The 18,178-nt window shown below is 47.3% G+C and overlaps 1 protein-coding gene across 3 annotated transcripts in view; it reads left to right on the forward strand.

Moving 5' to 3' along the window:
- The window catches only part of WASF3 (WASP family member 3), an 89,971-nt gene extending 74,294 nt beyond the window's left edge, over positions 1 to 15,677 (forward strand). The window contains exons 7-10 of one of the 3 annotated variants that reach the window (XM_060128801.1): positions 4,874 to 5,049; positions 8,893 to 9,156; positions 10,464 to 10,831; positions 12,561 to 15,677. In XM_060128801.1, the coding sequence (XP_059984784.1) occupies positions 4,874 to 5,049; positions 8,893 to 9,156; positions 10,464 to 10,831; positions 12,561 to 12,718 (966 nt within the window). In that variant the 3' untranslated portion in view covers positions 12,719 to 15,677. Of the gene's footprint in view, positions 1 to 4,873; positions 5,050 to 7,934; positions 8,102 to 8,892; positions 9,157 to 10,463; positions 10,832 to 12,560 lie in introns of all 3 variants that reach the window. The other 2 variants (XM_060128802.1, XM_060128803.1) reach the window with 2 other exon arrangements.
- Positions 15,678 to 18,178: the final 2,501 nt, after the last annotated feature.

An 18,178-nucleotide genomic window follows, 5' to 3' on the forward strand; every position in this document is an offset into this window, starting at 1 on the left:
GAATTTCGTGAAGTTTTTTTAGAGGTTGCATTTGTCACATGAAGATACCATTCAGTCTAACACAGTAATACTATTTTCAATAAATACTGTTGATTTGTTCTCTAATACTTGCTTTAATAAATACAGTTTTGTTCGTAACTGTGGTTTATAACTTTTCTCTTGCTCTTCAAATTTCGTAAAGTAGTCAACATTCCATATCAGTTAGAATTTTCTGCTTTGGTCTTTTTAACATTATTAATTGTTGGGTTGTCATCTAACTGTAATTAAGACCGTGGTGAGAGGTTCATATTGGATTGAAAAGCGTGTGTGATCTGCACATTTGGAGGAGGGTAGTATTTACTAAAAATGAGATTCCCTTTGGTGGGGTGGTCGTAGGCAGGAGAATTGCAAGTTGGAAGGTTGAGAGACATCTGTACTGCAAACGCTCTTGGGAGGACAAACCCACTCTCAGATTAAGGAACTTCTGTTTTGAAAATTATCCCTTTGGGGCCCAGAAATTAGACTTAAACCATTGAAAATCAGAGTTAACTCTCCAAAGGCAGATATTTGCCAAGCCTTTTATATGTGAGCTGTGTTTTAAAAAATGACCACCTGCTTTGTTTGACAAATATTAGGGTGTGTGAATTAAGAGCTTAGCATGTTGTGGGCTGGCTGCCTGAGACATCTAGTAGGTGTATTGGCCCAGTAGGAGTGACAGTTCGAGATGGAAGAGAACTTGAGATTTGAAAACAGGATTTAGGAAAGGGAACATGGAAATAGGTTGCAGACTGCAAGTGTGAGAGGTTACCACGAATTCTGGGAGAGAATTCCACAGACTTGGTTATCTGTGTGCACTTCTCATGCTGATGGGTTGGGGAGATTTAATGGGAAATCTTCAAAGAGTTGCTGGGTATTCACGTGGAGAAATAGCCAAGCAAAGAGGCTGCAAAGTGTTCAGGTGAAGAAAAAGAAGACACTAATCTCTCCAAAGGAAAAGGAACAGAGATTTAAAGGCCTGTTGGTCTGAATCCCCAAACTTTTTTGTGGTAACAGGGCAAACCCCCAAGTACTTTTAAGAGGACTCTCCTGTAAAAATCTCCTGCTTTTAAAGTGGCCTCCCAGGATTTCCTAGAAGCATCAGTGATACTTTTGACAAAAAATATTTAACTTTTTTGCCACTGTTCTTTAGTCTTAATCTACTCTGTGTGGTTACTGTGTCTTCAAAGTTATTTGTCATTTCCTTGGCAGTTTTGTCTCATTCCATATTCCTCAAAGACATAAGATTCTGGTGAGAATTTCTTATTCATTCATTTATATAACGGTTCTTTTTTGAATGGCTTGTAAATGCTGTGATGAAAAAGAAAGGATTATCCCCCTCATGGAGATGAAAATACAGCGGGGGAAACAAGCATTAGATAATCATGCTGTCCTTTGGAACTCAAAGAGGGAAAGAAATTTGAAAATTTTAATACAAATCTGCTTTATATAGGAACAGAAAATGAGGCAAGATATCCTTAATTTCCCAGGATTTTAGAAACCCAAAAGTCACTTTCACTTTGGAACAGACAGTTCTATCTGAAGGAAGAATTAGTTTAGAAAATTTGGGGATAAGACATCCATTGTTTCTGAACATTAAATTTCCTTGGTTTGATGGTCTAAGAACATTTTTTTTAAGTTATGCAAATAATTATGTCGTTGTGAGGTACAGTGCTGGGAAGGAGAAGCCTTGGGGGAGGTGGCAGCAGCAGGTGACAGTGCAGCAGGTGACAGTGCAGCAGGTGACAGTGCAGAAGGTGACAGTGCAGCAGGTGACAGTGCAGAAGGTGAGGTGGTGAGTTGAGGAAGGCCCCTCGGTGTTGCTCACTGAGGTGCAAGGACTGATAGCAGAAGTTAGCTCCGCAGAGTGAGTGTGTGTGCGACTGTGCGTGCATGTACGTGAGAGGGGATGCCGGAGGCGTGCTGGGCAGACAGAGGGGCTTTCAGGTATTGGTAGGAGCAGCTAGGATCATCCTGGGGCAGGAAACAGCCTGCAGTAGTCTCAGGATTTTAACCTAGGCAGCGTAGCTGAGATGCAGATGCCTCATGGTTAGCATTTTATTATAGTTGGGTGTGTGTGTGTGTGTGTGTGTGTGTGTGTGTGTGTGTGTGTGTGTGTGTGTGTGTGTGTGTGTGTGTGTGTGTGTGTGTGTGTGTGTCGGGTGCGTGTTGATGGGTAGATTGGAGGCTAAACCATTGTAAAGAAAGTGGCAGATATAACACTTATCCCTGAATATGTCAGCATACATCTCTTAAAAGTAAGGGTGATAGTTATCAATTAGTGTAATACAGTGACGCTTGAGTGAGATGTATATTGGAATCCATTGAGGTCTCCCTTCTTTGTTCTCTCTTTTGGTTTTAAAAGTGTTCACACAATACATGCCAGTTGTAAAATGCCCCACCTACCCTGAAGTAAAACACATTTGTTTAGAAAATTTGGGGGTGAGTTTCTCCCTTGCCCAGGCATAACCACCCTCTGGTAACACATGTGCATACTTTTCGGCCTTGTAGGGCGTTCATAAATACATGTGTACACACTTCACAGAGTATTTTTTATTCCTAGAATTGACCTGTATACACACACACACAGACATACACATACAGTGACGTAATAAAGGTGTACTTCATGCTTTTTAATAGTTGTGTCATATTCCAAAGTTCGGAGGCTTCATAAACTATTTACCCATTACCGAATTAATGAATATTTAGGTTGCTCCTAAATTGTTGCTGTTACAGCACTGTAGGGGGTACCTGTACTCATGTGCACATATTTCGTCAGAGTAAATTCCCAGAAGTGCAATGTGAACTTGAAAATTGGAAAGATCCCATCCTATTGCTCCCGACCCTTTAAGGACTGAACCAGCTTATACTCCTAACAGGCCTCCTCCAGTCCTGAAGATTATTATTATCTGGCATTATCTTCATTTATTTAAAAATTTTTAAAAAATTTTATACAGTTTTTAAAGGTTACTTTCCATTTACAGTTACTACAAAATATTGACTCTATTCCCCATGTTGTACATACATCCTCGAGCCTGCCCTACACCCACTAGTTTGCACCTCCCCCATCCCTACGTGCCCCCCACCACTGGTAGCCACTAGTTTGTTCTCTGTATCTGTGAGTCTGCTTCTTTTTTGTTATATTCATTAGTTTGTTGTAGTTTTTAGATTCCACATATAAGTGTATCATACAGTACTTGTCTTTCTCTGTCCGACTTATTTCACTGAGCATAATGCCCTCCAAGTCCATCCATGTTGCTGCAAATGGCATTATTTCGTTCTTTTTTGTGACCGAGTAGTATTCCATTGTATATATGTACCACATCTTCTTTATCCATTCATCTGCTGATGAACTATTATTATTTTTGATGAGCTTCCCCACCCCCCAAAAAATCAAATACGAATTGCACATCTTTCCGTGTCTTTATTAACACTTGGCATGTGTTCTGTGAATTTCACGTTCATGTCGTCTGCCAGCACATCACTTGAGCCTCCTGGGTACCTGGGCTAACGGCTCCCCTCCTCTCCCATGGGCCTCCTTTCCTTCTGGACACCTGAGCAGCTTTCTGCCCGGCATCCCTGCCTCTCCCCGTGGACTCTGTCCCCAGCACAGGGGCTCCTCTCACGTGCCAGCCCCTCCCCTCTCAGTCTTCATGGTTTCCCGTTGCTCTTGGGATAAAGAGCAACATTTCTACGCAGCCTTCAAGGTCTTACCCACCGTTCGCCCGAATTCACACTCGCCTTCTGTCGCTTCTCCTGGCGAGATGCTGTCCCATGGCCTCTTGCGTGCGTCTGCCCCCCTCCTCTGCAGGACTCAGGCCTCCTCACCCTGCAGAGCTCGTCCCAGCCTCTCGGGCACCCTCCCTGACTTCCAGACCGGACAGCGTTCTCTGTGTAATACAATCGTGTTGTTGCACATTTCATAATTGTGCATTTACCTGTGTGACTCTGGGGGCTTCCCCGCTGGACCTCAAGCTCCATGAGGGCAGATCCTTGTCTTCTTTTGTTTGCTGTTTGTACCGTCCGGGCCTGGCAGGTGCTGGGACGTAGTGAGCACCATCGCTCACCTGGACGTGATCATTCAGTCCACGTTTACTGAGCGTGGACCCTCTGTAGAGCCGCGCGTGGAGGTGCCGTGAGGGGAGCGTAGGGCATAAAGGCGCATAGTTCACCTCCCTAAAGGTCAGCAGATCTCACGGGGGAAGCAGGAGGGACATAAACACACGTAGAAGTAACTGTCCTCACCTTTAAAGAAGCACCTGCGTAGGACCCAAGTTATTTATCGAAGACATTTTTGCTGGCAAAGTAGGGCTGGAGCAGGAATGATTCTTTGTACGGGAGGGAAGGTAAGTTCTTATCTTGTTTTTTTTTGTTAAGCTAGTTGCAGGGTTCGCTTAAATATTCTGCAATAACCTTTTCAAACTGAAATGGAGCATTTAAAATTATGTTTTGAAAGATGATTGCACGTTAACAAGTCAGAATGGTGTGGGGGTGGGAAACGATTTCTCTGTCTGGTGCGGGCAGGTATTTCATGTGTGTAATAGGGATCTAAAAGGTGTCGTACATTGAAAACGAGCTAAATCCTAGTGAAGTGAGAATTCTTGATCCAAAATGACGGTAAGCGACTCTTGAAGTTGCAGCACGGTAACTCTGATGTGTCGACGTTAAATCGTTAGGTATGTGTTATTTTGGTCGGGTCTGAGTTGGGTAAGCATGTTAGAACGTTCTTGACCCGGGAGTGATGGAAACGGGCCTGCCTTGCCTGCACGCCAGGCTCGTGGCTGCCGGGGCCGCTGCACTAACCCGCTCTTTTCCTTCCCTCTGTCTCGGCACGCTTGCCTTCCTTCCCGGACGTCAGGAGCAAAAGCGCATAGATGGCACAACCCGGGAGGTGAAAAAGGTTAGAAAAGCCAGAAACAGGCGCCAGGAATGGAATATGATGGCGTATGACAAAGAGCTTAGACCCGACACCAGGTTGTCGCAGAGCGTACACCACGGAGCATCTTCCGAGGGATCCCTGTCCCCAGACACTAGGTGTGTGTGCGTGTGCGTGTTCGTGTGCATGTGTGTGTGCAAAGCCGGCCTTGGCTTCCCTGTAAATGGAAATGCACGGTAGCATTGTGCTTCTGTGGCCCACAGTGTGTTTCCAAACTTTCCTTAAAAATGAACGGTATATATGCTTTGACTTCGAAATAATAGTTTACAGCAGTTTTCTGTGACGTTGGGTTACTTTGTGTGATTTTCTGTCTCTCTGGCTTAACTCGAGCATTCCATTAACCTAGATGCACTGTTTTAACATTGATTCTGAATTTGGGCATAGTAACTGCCTATGACTGACCCTTTTAATTTTAATAATCATTTAATTCTCTCTCCGCCTCTTTTGCTTAGAATGTTGCCTTTCCTTTCACTTGGTATCTGAACCGATTGGTAGGTGGTAGCTGATGTGATCAAGGAATAACTGTTGTTCTTTTTGATAACCTTTTCTAAAAGTGATGAACAAAGATTTTTTTCCTTCAGTTCGCTAATCTTATGTATTCTAATTGCAGGAGGAGAATTCTTTTGAAGTTTATTTTAAAAATTTGTTAGCGATTAAGTAAAAATCTCTCTTGCAGATGTGAAAGATGTGGTCAGTAAGCAGCATTTATCCCAAAAGGGCTTCACTGAAGGAGAAGAACTGACCAGTCAATTGTAACTTACGGTTAATTTCCTATTTCTGCTTCTGTAAAGTTGGAGTCTTCCGTCAGTGTTTAAAATGTGAATAGAGAATTCTTAACATGGTTCAAGGATGTTTCACAAACAGCAACAACCTGGACCTTGCGTTAGATCTGGGTTTTTGTTTTTTTTTATGCTTGTCTTTATTAACCTCAGTGTTTAGCACAGACTGACAGATGGAAGATGCTTTTGATATTTGGTGGTTACAGCCCTATAAATACTCCTGCCCCACAAGGGCTGTCAGTCATTGCCTGTGAGGCAGGTCTAGGTCATTTTTCTGTATAAGCTGCGATCGGTTAGCTATTAGAGAATTACTGGAGCTTTAACTGAGCCCTGGCCTCAAGTTTTAATCTTTATGTCAGTTTATTTCTGTGGAAAGTAAGAATGATGACACACTTGTGCCCATAGTTCTTTGGGTGGGAGAAGTGCTTGAACTTGATCGGTCCCAGGAGGGCCGTTTGGGTTTTGTTTTTTTCCAGCTAACTTAGTTGTGACTGTTGACTCATGCAAAACATATACTTTGCAATTCTCCATATATTCCCTTTCATTTCAGTAGGTAGATGGAAAATGACTTTTTTCAATCCCTCAGTTGAATAATTTTTATTCTAGAATCTGAGATTAGATTGTGCCATACTGGGTGTACAATTGATCCCTTAAATTATTTTGGAAATTTTTATTTTTTATTTGACTAAAGCATATCACTATTTTTCTTATTATGAAATAAGATAAACTTTCCATATTTGCAAATTATAGAAAAAATTAAAGTATTCATAATCCTGTTATCCAAAGAAACCACTTTTTTTGCATTTTAGTGTATTTCTTTCTTTGGTCATTTTTCTGTAAATGTGCAAATTTTTTTTTTTTTACAAAAGTGAAATCCTGCTCTGTTTTCTATCTTTTGATTTTTTAACTTCCTGTATTCACGTTTTAAGTATTACTTAGAAACTTGGTTTTTAGTGGATGTATTCAGGATGACTGAGGGAAATTTGAGTATCAGGTATCATGGTATATGTATAAGTTGCTCATATAACTTACATGTTTTAAGCTGATTGCATGAACTGATGATAAGTTTTACTCTCTTTGTAGATGGTCAGGGATGGTTTGATTCTAAGCGTACGTTTAGGATGAGACTTGATGCAGTGCCTGTCCACTGCTCTCCCCAGCGACCCGGAAGCAGGATGCCTCCTTGCCCACCGTCCTCACCCTTTTCCTCCTCCTGTCCTGGGTGTTGCAGACGCCCGACTCTGCCCACCCTCCCACCCACAGAACCCTGCGGGATTCGTTTGATTCTCCCGCTGGGTCTCCACTGCTTACACCTACTTCCTCCTGTTTCCATCTTGTCTTCACTCCTCCAAGTTCTCTTTCCCGTAACAGATAATTCCTGACGCTCATGCAGCTTCAGGACCACCCGCTCGTGCCCACACTAGTGCCGTGTCTTCTGTGGCTGATTTCTGCCTTCCTGTAGGGGTCCTTGTCTCTCAGAGGTCACCCCCCTCCTCACCTCTCCTCCAGCCCACCGGTGTCCCCTGTACTTGGGCAGTGACCCCTCGAGTGACCGGTCCCGTCTCCCACCCACCCTTCGTCAGAGCCCTGTCCTTCCCGCTCTCCTGCTGTAATTCTGGATGTCGGACCTTCACCGCCTATTCCTTTCCTCCGTCCGATTATGCCGTTTGTATTGCCTCCTTTCGGCCCTTTATCACCAAGCTGCTTTACAGGACAGCTTTCCAGATCCTGCCAGAATATTCCCAGCCCCTGGCTTCTCACCCCCTCAGGAGCAGTCCTTGTTTTGTAGATGAGTCCATTTCCCTTAGAAAGTTATGCCCAGTCTATGACGCAGCCCCCCTGACAGAGCCAAGCACCCATCGTCAAGGACTCCAGAGTTTTAGGTATTTACGTTTTTAAAATAAGATAAATCTAAATACAGGTCAGAGTCTTCCCCCGTTGAAAATATTTTTAACTCTCTGACCAGCAAGCGGTTGCCACAGTTCAGAAGGCAGGCACACGCGCACTGTAAGCTAGAGTTCATAGGGCACTTAGGGGAGAAGAAAGTGAGTTACAGGCTATTATTATATTGCAATTAGGGAAGGAAAAAGAAAAAAGCCAGCGGTCTTTTGGCATTTAAAGAACTTTTCTGTGTGGTGTGACGCTCCAGGGACGCTACTGTCTGAATTCCAAAGACCCGATGTGTGTTTGCCTCTTTCCTTCAGAGGGAGAGACACAAGCTGAATCCTAACAGAAACCAGCAAGTAAGTGTGAGAAAAGTAAGAACGAGAAGAGAAGAGTGGGAGAGAAGGAAGATGGGCATTGAGTTTATGAGTGACGCCAGGAAACTGCAGCAGGCAGGGAGCTCGGGAGACGACAGGACGCCCAGAGGGTTTGTCGCTCCGCTTGTTCTTGGATCGCAGCCTCAGCAGCCCCCTGCTTCGGCGTCACGAGAGGATGTGCCCCCTGTACTGACCACGCGTCCCGTAACCCGGGTGACTAACACCGTGTGACGTTGCCGAGCCCTCCCCTCCCCCAGCGGCCGGGTCCCAGCATCCTCCTGAACCCTGCTGACTAAAACGAGACGCGCATTCCTTTCAGAGTTTCCCTCCCGCCCGTGCGTTCAGAGACAGCAAGAGGGCCTCTGCGCGTGGCACCGCACTCCTCCTCTCCTTTTTGGCTAAATATGTTTCTTCTGTTTAAGAAAACCGCGACTCACCGTATTGCATCCTTGATTTCCTTTTCTGTTCTTACTGTTAATATGTATCCGGTTCGTCTGCCATTTGATAAGGTCTCATCATATGCTGTCAGTTCCGTTGCACTAAAATCTTAGGTCTCCGATGCCATTTTCAAGTTAAGCACAGTGTGTCTTGCAGCCTCTCTTAGAAGAGAGTCGGCTGCGATGTTGAGGAAGGGGGTTCTGCTGCCTGCCGCTTGCCCGTCCGTGTCCGTCTGATGCGCTCACTTCAAAGCTGCGGCTCTGAATCCGCGTAACCCTGGCGCTTGCTGCCAAAGTTGTGATTACATTGTCGCTTGTGGGCCTAGACCTAGCTGATGGGAAAGGGAAAAAGCGTGTGATTTCTGTGCCTTGGCCGTGTTATTATTCAAATACATGCTGATGCCTGGGAGGGGAAGTCTTTTTCACTTACGTCGTTTTCTCCCACCCCTGGTTCTGGCCGTCAGGTCCCACGCGTCGGACGTCACGGATTACTCGTATCCTGCCACCCCCAACCATTCTCTGCACCCGCAGCCCGGGACGCCTTCCCACGGAGCCGGTGACGCACCGCCACGCGGGCCGGCAGCCCAGGCCCCCGAGCACGAGTTCCGGCCCCCGTCGGCCTCGGCCAGGCACCTGGCCCTGAACCGGCCCCAGAAGCCGCCTCCGCCCCCGCCGCAGGCTGCAGAGGCGTCGCAGGCCCCCGCGCCCCTGGCTCCCGCCGACTACGGGTAATTCCCCACTCCCGGGCTCTGACCGTGCCTTGCCATTGCCCTGGGGTCTTGCTGTGCGTGGTGGAAGAATTTCCACTGAATAATCACACTGTGGAGGCCAGGATGCAGCCCAGAATGACCGGATACGGATACTGTCAGTCGTGAGAAATCCTGTGTGAAAAAATGCAGTGTCATGCTGCTCCCCCTTTTTATTACAGATAAACCTCAGGTTGGTGTCTGTATTCGCAAACACACGTTCCCTTTATGTCTGAATGACTGAGCCAAGGCACTGACAAAGGATGAAATGCCGGTTTTGTGAGCCTGTCCCAGCTGCTCCAGTGTTTCTCTGATATGCCGGGCGAACCGCAGAGAACGCGTATCTCAAAGGAGAAAGCTATACAGTGCAGCGCTTGCTACACTTGTACATGTAACCCGGACCTCTTGGTACCCAAATACTCTTCTGCCACCAGGTCCTCTTGTTTTCTGTCGTTTGGGAAAAATTCGAACACCACCTAAGCAAAGACCCTCCTGTTCAGCGTTTGTTAATTGAAGCCCCCGCCTGTGTTTTGATAGGCTGTGGTTTTCGCACAACCTCAGTCTTTAAAGAGTTAGCCCCTCCGAGTCAGCGCCCAGGGAAGTTGAAAATGTGTTTCCATCGACAGTGTTTTTCTTCACTCCAGAGCAGCGTGGGTCACGTTCTGAATGTAGGTCCCTCAGCTCCCCGAGGTTTTCTCCCGTGGTTGGTTCTCTTTAAGTCAGGATCCCCAGAGTGTGTTCTGTGGCTCTTCCCAAGTATCAGGCAGAGCGGGTTTGCGGTCCAGCTGGTTTGGAAAGCTCTTGGCTAAACGGAACTCAGCAGATTTCTCGGCTGGAGGGGTTTTCAAAGCTTTGGATGTTCTGATGGGCGTCGTGGGCTTGGGGAATTTCCATGGAGACGCGATATAAAATACAGAAGTTTCCAATCTGATTGGCCACAGAACCCTTGTAAGATGGGTTTTCAAGCCCCCACTTCTGAGATGCTTCGTGCAGAGGATGCATTTGTGCTGCCTTCTTACCTCTGCAGTCAGCTGTTCCAGTGTTCCACAGAAAGTTACGTTTTCAGTGGTTAACTTTCTGGTGCACGTCAGTAGATGCTCTTGAATTCCGACCTAGGGATTTGTGTGGTCCTGTGGTCCAGAGCGTGGATGTTCGTGTCCTGCAGTGTTGTAAATTCAGCTGCCAGTGTGCGTCCTGTCCGGGGAGGCCCCTCTCCGAGGCGTGCAGGAACCTCCGAGGTTGGGACCCTGGGTTGCTCTTTGGTGACTGTTGTTTCGTGTCTCCGCCAGGATGCTCCCGGCACAGATCATGGAGTATTACAACCCCTCAGGACCCCCGCCGCCGCCGCCCCCGCCCATGATCCCTTCCGCACAGACTGCCTTCGTCAGCCCCCTCCAGATGCCCACGCAGCCCCCCTTCCCAGCGTCCGCCGGCCCCTCCTACGCGGGTCCTACCCACCCTCCCTCCGGTGGGCTGGTGGTCACGGCCCCGCCCCCCCCGGGCCCCCCGCCGCCGCCGCCGGGTCCTCCAGGTGCCGGCTCTTCGCTCTCCCCCTCCCCGATGCACGGCCCGCCGGGAGCCGAGGCAAAGAGGCCGGAGGCTGCGCAGCCGCCCGTGAGCGACGCCCGGAGCGACCTCCTCGCTGCCATTCGGATGGGTGAGTGCGCGTCCCGGGACGCTGCCCCCTGTCCCGGCGGCTGCAGCCTCGTCTGCTTCCAGGGACCCCCTCTGCCCCAGAGGGCCGGTAGAAGAGGGTTGAAGGAGCCTTGTTTGGTTTTCTTTTTTCTTAATAGTGGATACATTTTTTTTTCAGTGCAAAGTAAGCTCAGTGATAAAGCACTGAATTCAGGAAAGCTTTACTTGAGCAGAGATGGATAATAAAAATGATCATTAGTTAATTGGATCTTTTCTCTCTGCGTTCTACTCTAAGGGCTAAAGTATAAATGAAAGAAAATGAGCTCATGTCAGTGATTTAGTTTTTTTAGAAACCTAGGATGTAACTTACTTAGCCTTTTCCTATTTTTAGTTTGATGTGCTAAGCCAGTGGATTTTCAAAATTTATTTAAGTAGCAAAACCCTTGTCAGGTGAAGGTCCTACACCAAACCCCAGAGCACGAAACCTTAAGAAGTGGAGCGTCTCTGGTCAGATCAGGGCGGGGAGCTCTTGTATGCATTGACGTTACTGACGCACGACGATTTCGTCAAGAAGAAAGTCCCAGAGTCAGAATACCTCACTGATCACGCGTTTGGGGTCCTGGTAGGGTCCTGGTAGGGTCCTGGTAGGACAGTGTTTTGCTTTTTGACACCTGTGAGCCTTGTCCAATGAGAGGGATCCGTAACCTGGATGTGTCAAAGGAAACCTCTGAGGGGTCCACATCGAGGGACGTCCTACAGAAATGTGAAGGTCGTAGAACACAGAGACTAAGGGAGGTTAATGAAACGTGGCGAGTAATGTAACAGGTGAGATCCCATGACGGATCCCAAACCTGGTGGAAAACTTTTTTCGTTTGTTATATTAGGTCTATTTGCAAATTTTAAATAAAATTCATAGAATAGATGGTACTATTGTATCTCTGCTGCTAGTATGATTTTGATCAATTTTTTTTTTAGGAAAGACACATGAAGTATTTTAGGGGCAAAGGGACATTATATGCCACTTAACTCTCAAATGGTCCAGAAAAGAAGTATGTGTGTGTGTGTAAATGAGAGCGAAAGAGGATAAATTTGGTCAGATGTTATCAGTTGGGGAACCTGAGTAGGTTATATGGGAACGTTTTTCTGCTAGTCTTACGGGTACTTTATAGGTCTGAAATTACTCTGAAAGAAAAGGTTAAGGAAATAACACAGCACATTGTTAGATATCCCATTTTGTTACTTACAAAAGTAAGAGAGTAAGGTGATTGCGATCTCATACCCATTTTCAACGGTAATTGTTGAAGTTGAGCTTTCTCACTTACTTCGCCCGCTTAGCCAGAAGCTTGGCTCTGTTTCCCAAGCCTTTGGGTCCCAGGCTGTCCAGGAACATGGTCCCCTATGGGGGCCACCGGCCACCGTAAATCTACCTTGAAACAGCCTCTCGTGCCCGGTGGCTGCCGGGTCAGGCTGTGCCGTCCTGGAGTTTTCTTTCACGGTGCTCGTGTGCGCTGAAATTGTAACTGACTTTCTTACATTTCAACGCACCGCTGTAAAGAACCTTATGACTTTGCACATTCCTTTTTTCTTGCTCATGAAACTCTGTTTCCCAAGCTTCTGCCCTCAGATTTCTCAAGCTTTTTCTGAGGGTGTCAGTGGGGAGAACAGCAGCCGGGTGGACTTCCCTGTCCGTTCTGTGTGATTGGAGCAGTAAGCCGAGGGGTGTCGTTCTAAGCCGTGTCCCGTGTATCCAGGAATTCAGCTGAAGAAGGTGCAAGAACTGCAGGAGCAGGAAGCCAAGCGCGAGCCCGTGGGCAACGACGTGGCCACCATCCTGTCCCGCCGCATCGCCGTCGAGTACAGCGACTCGGACGATGACTCGGAGCTGGACGAGAACGACTGGTCCGACTGAGGCTGGCGCCCAGCGCCCCGGGCTGGGGAGTGTGCTGACGATCTCTGTGGCCCCGGCGCCCACGTAGTGGTATTATAATCCCGTAGCTTAGCGACTTTTGTATCGATAACGTGAGATTGCTCTTGCACATGCAAAAATTCTGGGTTTTTCAGTATTTACTGTGGAATACTTAAGTGCCACGAAACATAGCAAACCGTGCTGCACACGAGGAAATAAGCTGTCACTATTGCATTGTCCCGAAAACAGCCTTCTGCTTCCTTCCTCCTGGCCACGAGAGTACTTAGTGCAGTTTGGGTTCACTCCCCTTGATCATTAGAATCCTGCAGACTCGCTGTGTGTTTGTGAAGCTGCCTGATGTCTGGTCTTTGCAAGATTAATGACTGTGCGTCAGACTGATGTCTTCCCATCCGTAAGAGATACTGTTTCCACTTTTTTTTTTTTTTAAATGTGTTTCAGAAGAAGTTGGTTATAGAGAGAAAGATTTGACAAGTAGGAGAATTAGACGTTTCTGTTTTCAGTCTCTTGGCCTGGTAGCGTCTGTGCGTGGGAACACTCCGTTGAAGAATTGCGTTTCCTTTGCTCCCTCTTGTGAAATGGGAACGTGGCCCTTTGCAGGCAGGATCCCCTGTGGGCATCCGTGGAGTCGGTGCTTGTCGAGGAGTTTTGTAAGAGGTTTCAGCAGCGCGGCCGTAATGAAAGTGGAGATCAGCCCTTCTTCCTTCAGGGCCACTGCCGTGTGCGATGGCATGCAGAGCCCTTGGCGGTCCTTGCAGCTCGAGTGCCAGCCTGCCCGGCCCCGGGTGGCCCCGGGTGCAGAGCCCTGCACAACCTCTCTTCCGGAGCCATGTGCCAAGTGAGGCCACGTGGAGGCCTCGGTGCTGCAGAGGAGGGGCCAGGCGGCACCTCGCCCCACCTGGTCTGAATCCTGACAGCTTCAGTTTAGGCGAGAGGAGACTGGGGCAGCTTTTCACCTTTCCTGGTGCGATGGCCAGTTAGGGACCCAGCACGAGTAGGGCCTTCGCTCTGTCCTAGAAGCACATCGGTCCCTTTCCCACACGGTCGTCAGCACACGAGGCTGGACCAGGTACCTCAGAGGAGAGTCGCCCCTTCGCTGGAGCAGGTCATGTCCCTTCCTTGTCCCCTCGCACGTGGTGACACGCGAGCCCAGACAGATTTTCCTGCCCAAGGCAAACCCCTGGGAAACTCATGAATGAGAACTTACATTCTGTAATGCTGGGTGAAGGGTAACTGCTTGTGTGGAAGGAATAAACATCCCAGGCTTTGATCTCAGATATAACTTCACAGATGTACGAGACACTTTACCCACTGAGCAGTTCTTTCGTCTGTACCGTGTGTCAAACGGACTGTGGGTCCTAGTGACTCTCAGTTGTGGCCCAGGAATCTGTAGCTGAGACAGAGGTGTTTGGGTGGATGGTAGAATGTCAGCAGGACCCCGACTGCCGGGTTTTGTTAATGAGTTCTCCTCAGGACGTCACTGGCCCCCCCATCACGTCTGTGTCCCCGAGGGACACTTGTGGCCTGTGGAAGGTGGTGGTCATCCTGTAAGGCCAGCCTGACGGGCTTTTAGTCACCTAGGTTGGAACTCTGAAAAGCCTCAGGTCTGTATTACCTTTCCCAGTGCCCGGGCCAGGTTATCTGAGTCTTTTCAGCTAAAGCCAGCTGTCTGGGCACGTGGTTCTTGATTGAGTTTCTGTGTCTTGGAGCTCCTCACCATACGTTTATTGCCTGTAAGTAGTAGCTGTTAATGAACTTTTCAGTTTCTCTCTTTAATTTCTCTCCTTTTTTTCCCGGTGTGGAGGCCAACTGTGTTGGCATTTTCCTTGGGACTTTTACCACTTTCGATCGTATTTTGTCTTTCTTATAATATTTCGTCTTTAGCTTTACTTTGGATAAGGAGTCACCTGTGTCATTCTAGAACTTGTAATGCTTCTTTGGTTTTTCTTACGGCCCTTCTGTCCTCAGGATGGAGAGAATGTGTAAAGCTACTATCCGTGTCAGGATTTCTTCTGTTTATATCTCATCACGATAAAATTAGTGGCACTTTATCCGTAAATATTCATGAGCCTGTTAAGTATTGGTTGTCTTCCTGTAGTTTAATTAGCAAGTTATTTTCAACTTGATATTCTGACTAGTGAAAAAGCTTTCGCCCTGATGTGTTATGTAACCTTTAACAGAAGGGGAGAGGACTGAAATCCAGTGTAGATTATTTTTTGCAGTATTTTTCTCAGCGCATTTGATTTATTCTAAAAATGAAATCCAGACTTTTTCTAATATGATAGTACATGAAAAGGAAAAAGTGACTATTTTGAATTGTCAGTTCTCATTTGCAGAAAGTATTTACAAAACAGATGGAGAAAAACATGTAAATGCATCCTTCATATCCATGGATCTTACATTTTAAAGTAGTTGTAAGGTTATTTTAAATTGTCCCGTTTCCCCCGGCGTGTATTTAGTTTAATTTCTTACAAGCTTTTCCTCATGTCATAGATCAGGCAGAGGGATGAGAAGATTCCTCAGAACCACCCATGATGTGGTTGATTTTCTGTTCTTGGCCCCAAACCATAAGATTTGGTCACTTTTGGTTTTCTTCAGTAGAAGTATACTGTTGGAGAATTAGCATTTTCATTTCAGTAAATTTTTAGAATATCGAAATCTTTTCTGAGCACCAAGTGGCTAGGTTGTGAAAGTTTTGTAATAATTTGCAGCTGAAATTCATGATACATTTTCATCCATTGAACACTCATGGGAATGTGTCAGCAACAGTAGCAAGTAATTTTTGTTTTCTAAACCAGAGTCTGTCATCTTGCAGTATTACCAATGCTGTTGTACATTGAATTTAAAGTGGTATAAAAAAAAAAACCTCCTAGTAAACAATTTTTATCTGTTTGTATATCTTACTATAGATTATGTACAAGTAACATCTAAATAAAATTACACTTTTAACCCTAAACACTTTTGCTTATTTATAACAGTGTTGTATGTTTAATCTTTGGCGGGGAGGGGGGAAAAGTTGGGGGTTGGGTGGGGCTTTTTGGTGGGGCCTCTCACTGTTGTGGCCTCTCCCGTTGCGGAGCACAGGCTCCGGACGCGCAGGCTCAGTGGCCATGGCCCAGGGGCCCAGCCGCTCCGCGGCATGTGGGATCTTCCCGGACCAGGGCACGAACCCGTGTCCCCTGCATCGGCAGGTGGACTCTCAACCACTGCGCCACCAGGGAAGCCCAAGGGTGGGGCTTTTAATTAGCATTTTCATTATTAGGTAACAGAAGATACCGCTCTGAGTTTCACTTAAATTTCTGCACAATTCTTGTGTAGCCAAGAGTTCAGGTTGGATTCTCGAGTGAGTCGGGAAAGCACTGGTACAGTTAGAAAGAAGAAGCCGTTCCCAGAGCAGGAAGCAGCCTGCCCAGAAGACAGAGGCGTCTCGACCGCATCCAGTCTCGGTTATCATAGTGACTGATACCCTGGAGCATTGATTGCTTCTGAGATGCTTCCATTTAACCTTTGAAAGGGGCATCCTCTCTGCTTCCTGTGGGAGGGAACGGAGTGAAGATCAGCTGCTGGCCCGGGGAAGGTTCTCGGGGGATCTGGACTGCAGCATTGCAGGGGGTCGGGGGGTAAGAGGGGCGCCTTAGCGGGAGCAGGCTGGCGTCGAGGCTGCTGTGGCCGCTGCCCCGAGCTGCCCGTGTGCATGGTGCGCTCCGCGTGTGCTACGTTCCTCTGCATGTCCCGAGACCCTCCCGGCACGGCCCGACCCCTCGATGGTGAGCAGCTGCTTGTGCAGTGATTGGATGAATGACAGATTTTCCAGTTACTTTTTTTCCACCAAAAGTTAATTGTGTGCCATTTTTACAACATGAAGCATTTTGCCAGGTACCCCGTGTTTCCTCCTTGTCCCTGGACGCATGGCTCCCACTCTGTCTGGGTGTGTTCCCAACAGCCTGGGCTCCGCAGCACAGACGTGGGGCCTCGTGTTTACTGTTACAGCCTGTTTGTTGAGCACAGCACCTGGTACTTCCTAGGGGTCCACACATCTTTACTGACTGATGGTCGTTTGCAGAAGAAAGAGCAGAAGAGAAGCCTTCGTCAACACACACTCGAAGGCTTAAGAAGAGTGTAAATGCAATAACCCGCGTAAAGTGCACAGAACTGTGCCGGACACCTTGTCGACAGTTGGGAATGTTGGCCGTAGGCATCTGCAGGCCACTTGCTGAAGATGAGGCACAGGTCGGTCTTAACCCTCATGGAGCATCTCGTCTAAAGAGAAAGACGTCATATGTTGTCGAATAAGTAATTTTGATCATTGTCTGTGTACTTTAGTCAGGGGTGAGGTGAGGTCTGCTCAGTCTAGACTGGACCAGGGGAAGCTGAGGTCTAGGAATGGACAGAAATTAGCTGGGAGCCAAGGGCAGGGAGGGGGTTTCTCAATAGCGGGGACAGCATTGGTGTTTGCTGAGTGGGAAAGACCGTGACAGGTGACCATGGAACCCAAGTATCAGTGAAATGGAGCGAGAAGAAGGGGGGTGTCATGAGATGGGGTACAAATAGGGTGGAGACCTTTCTGGGCCCAGTACTCAGGACCGAGGGGGCTTTTTGGTTTTTTCAGCTGCATCAGGTCTTCGTTGCTGTGCGCGGGCTTTCTCTAGTTGCGGTGAGCGGGGGCTACTGTTTGTTGCGGTGCGCAGGCTTCTCATTGCAGTGGCCTCTCTTGTTGCAGAGCACGGGCTCTAGGCATGCAGGCTTCAGTAGTTGTGGCTCTAGAGCGCAGGTTCAGTAGTTGTGGCGCACGGGCTTAGTTCCTCCATAGCACGTGGCATCTTCCCAGACCAGGGCTCGAACCCATGTCCCCTGCATTGGCAGGTGGGTTCTTAACCACTGCGCCACCAGGGAAGCCCCTGAGGGGGCTTTTTAAGCCACCACAGCTGCAGCTTCAAACGTATAGAAAATCTCTCCATATTTGCAGCATGTTGGTTATTCATTGATCTTGACAGCCTCGTGCCTTAGTACTGATACTCTATGTAGCGTATTAGTTTTACTTAGGTCAGTTTTACTTATTTATTTATATTATATTTAGAAGGCTTCTTAGTGCTAGGCTAGTCCAGCTCCCTAGCCTTAAAGATGGGGAATCTGGCCATCGCTTGGGTTGCAGAACTTGGTCTCTTAAGTCTTATTTTCAAACGGTGGCACCCCTGTTCCACAGCAGACCTGTTCAGTAAATGCCCACGCACCCGTATCTATCCATCCACCCATCCATCAATCCACCTTATTTCATGCATTTCAAAGTTCCAGTATACTTCACCCCTGAGCACTTCAGTATATCATAAATTTGAGTTTAATATTTGTATTTAATGTTTTAAGGTAAAAGATACTTAGAGTGAAATGCACACATCTTAGGTATACCATTCAATGAGTTTTAAAATGTGTGCCCTCGTGTAGTGCAAA

Source organism: Lagenorhynchus albirostris, chromosome 18 (assembly GCF_949774975.1).
Source record: "Lagenorhynchus albirostris chromosome 18, mLagAlb1.1, whole genome shotgun sequence".
Classification (NCBI taxonomy): domain Eukaryota; kingdom Metazoa; phylum Chordata; class Mammalia; order Artiodactyla; family Delphinidae; genus Lagenorhynchus; species Lagenorhynchus albirostris.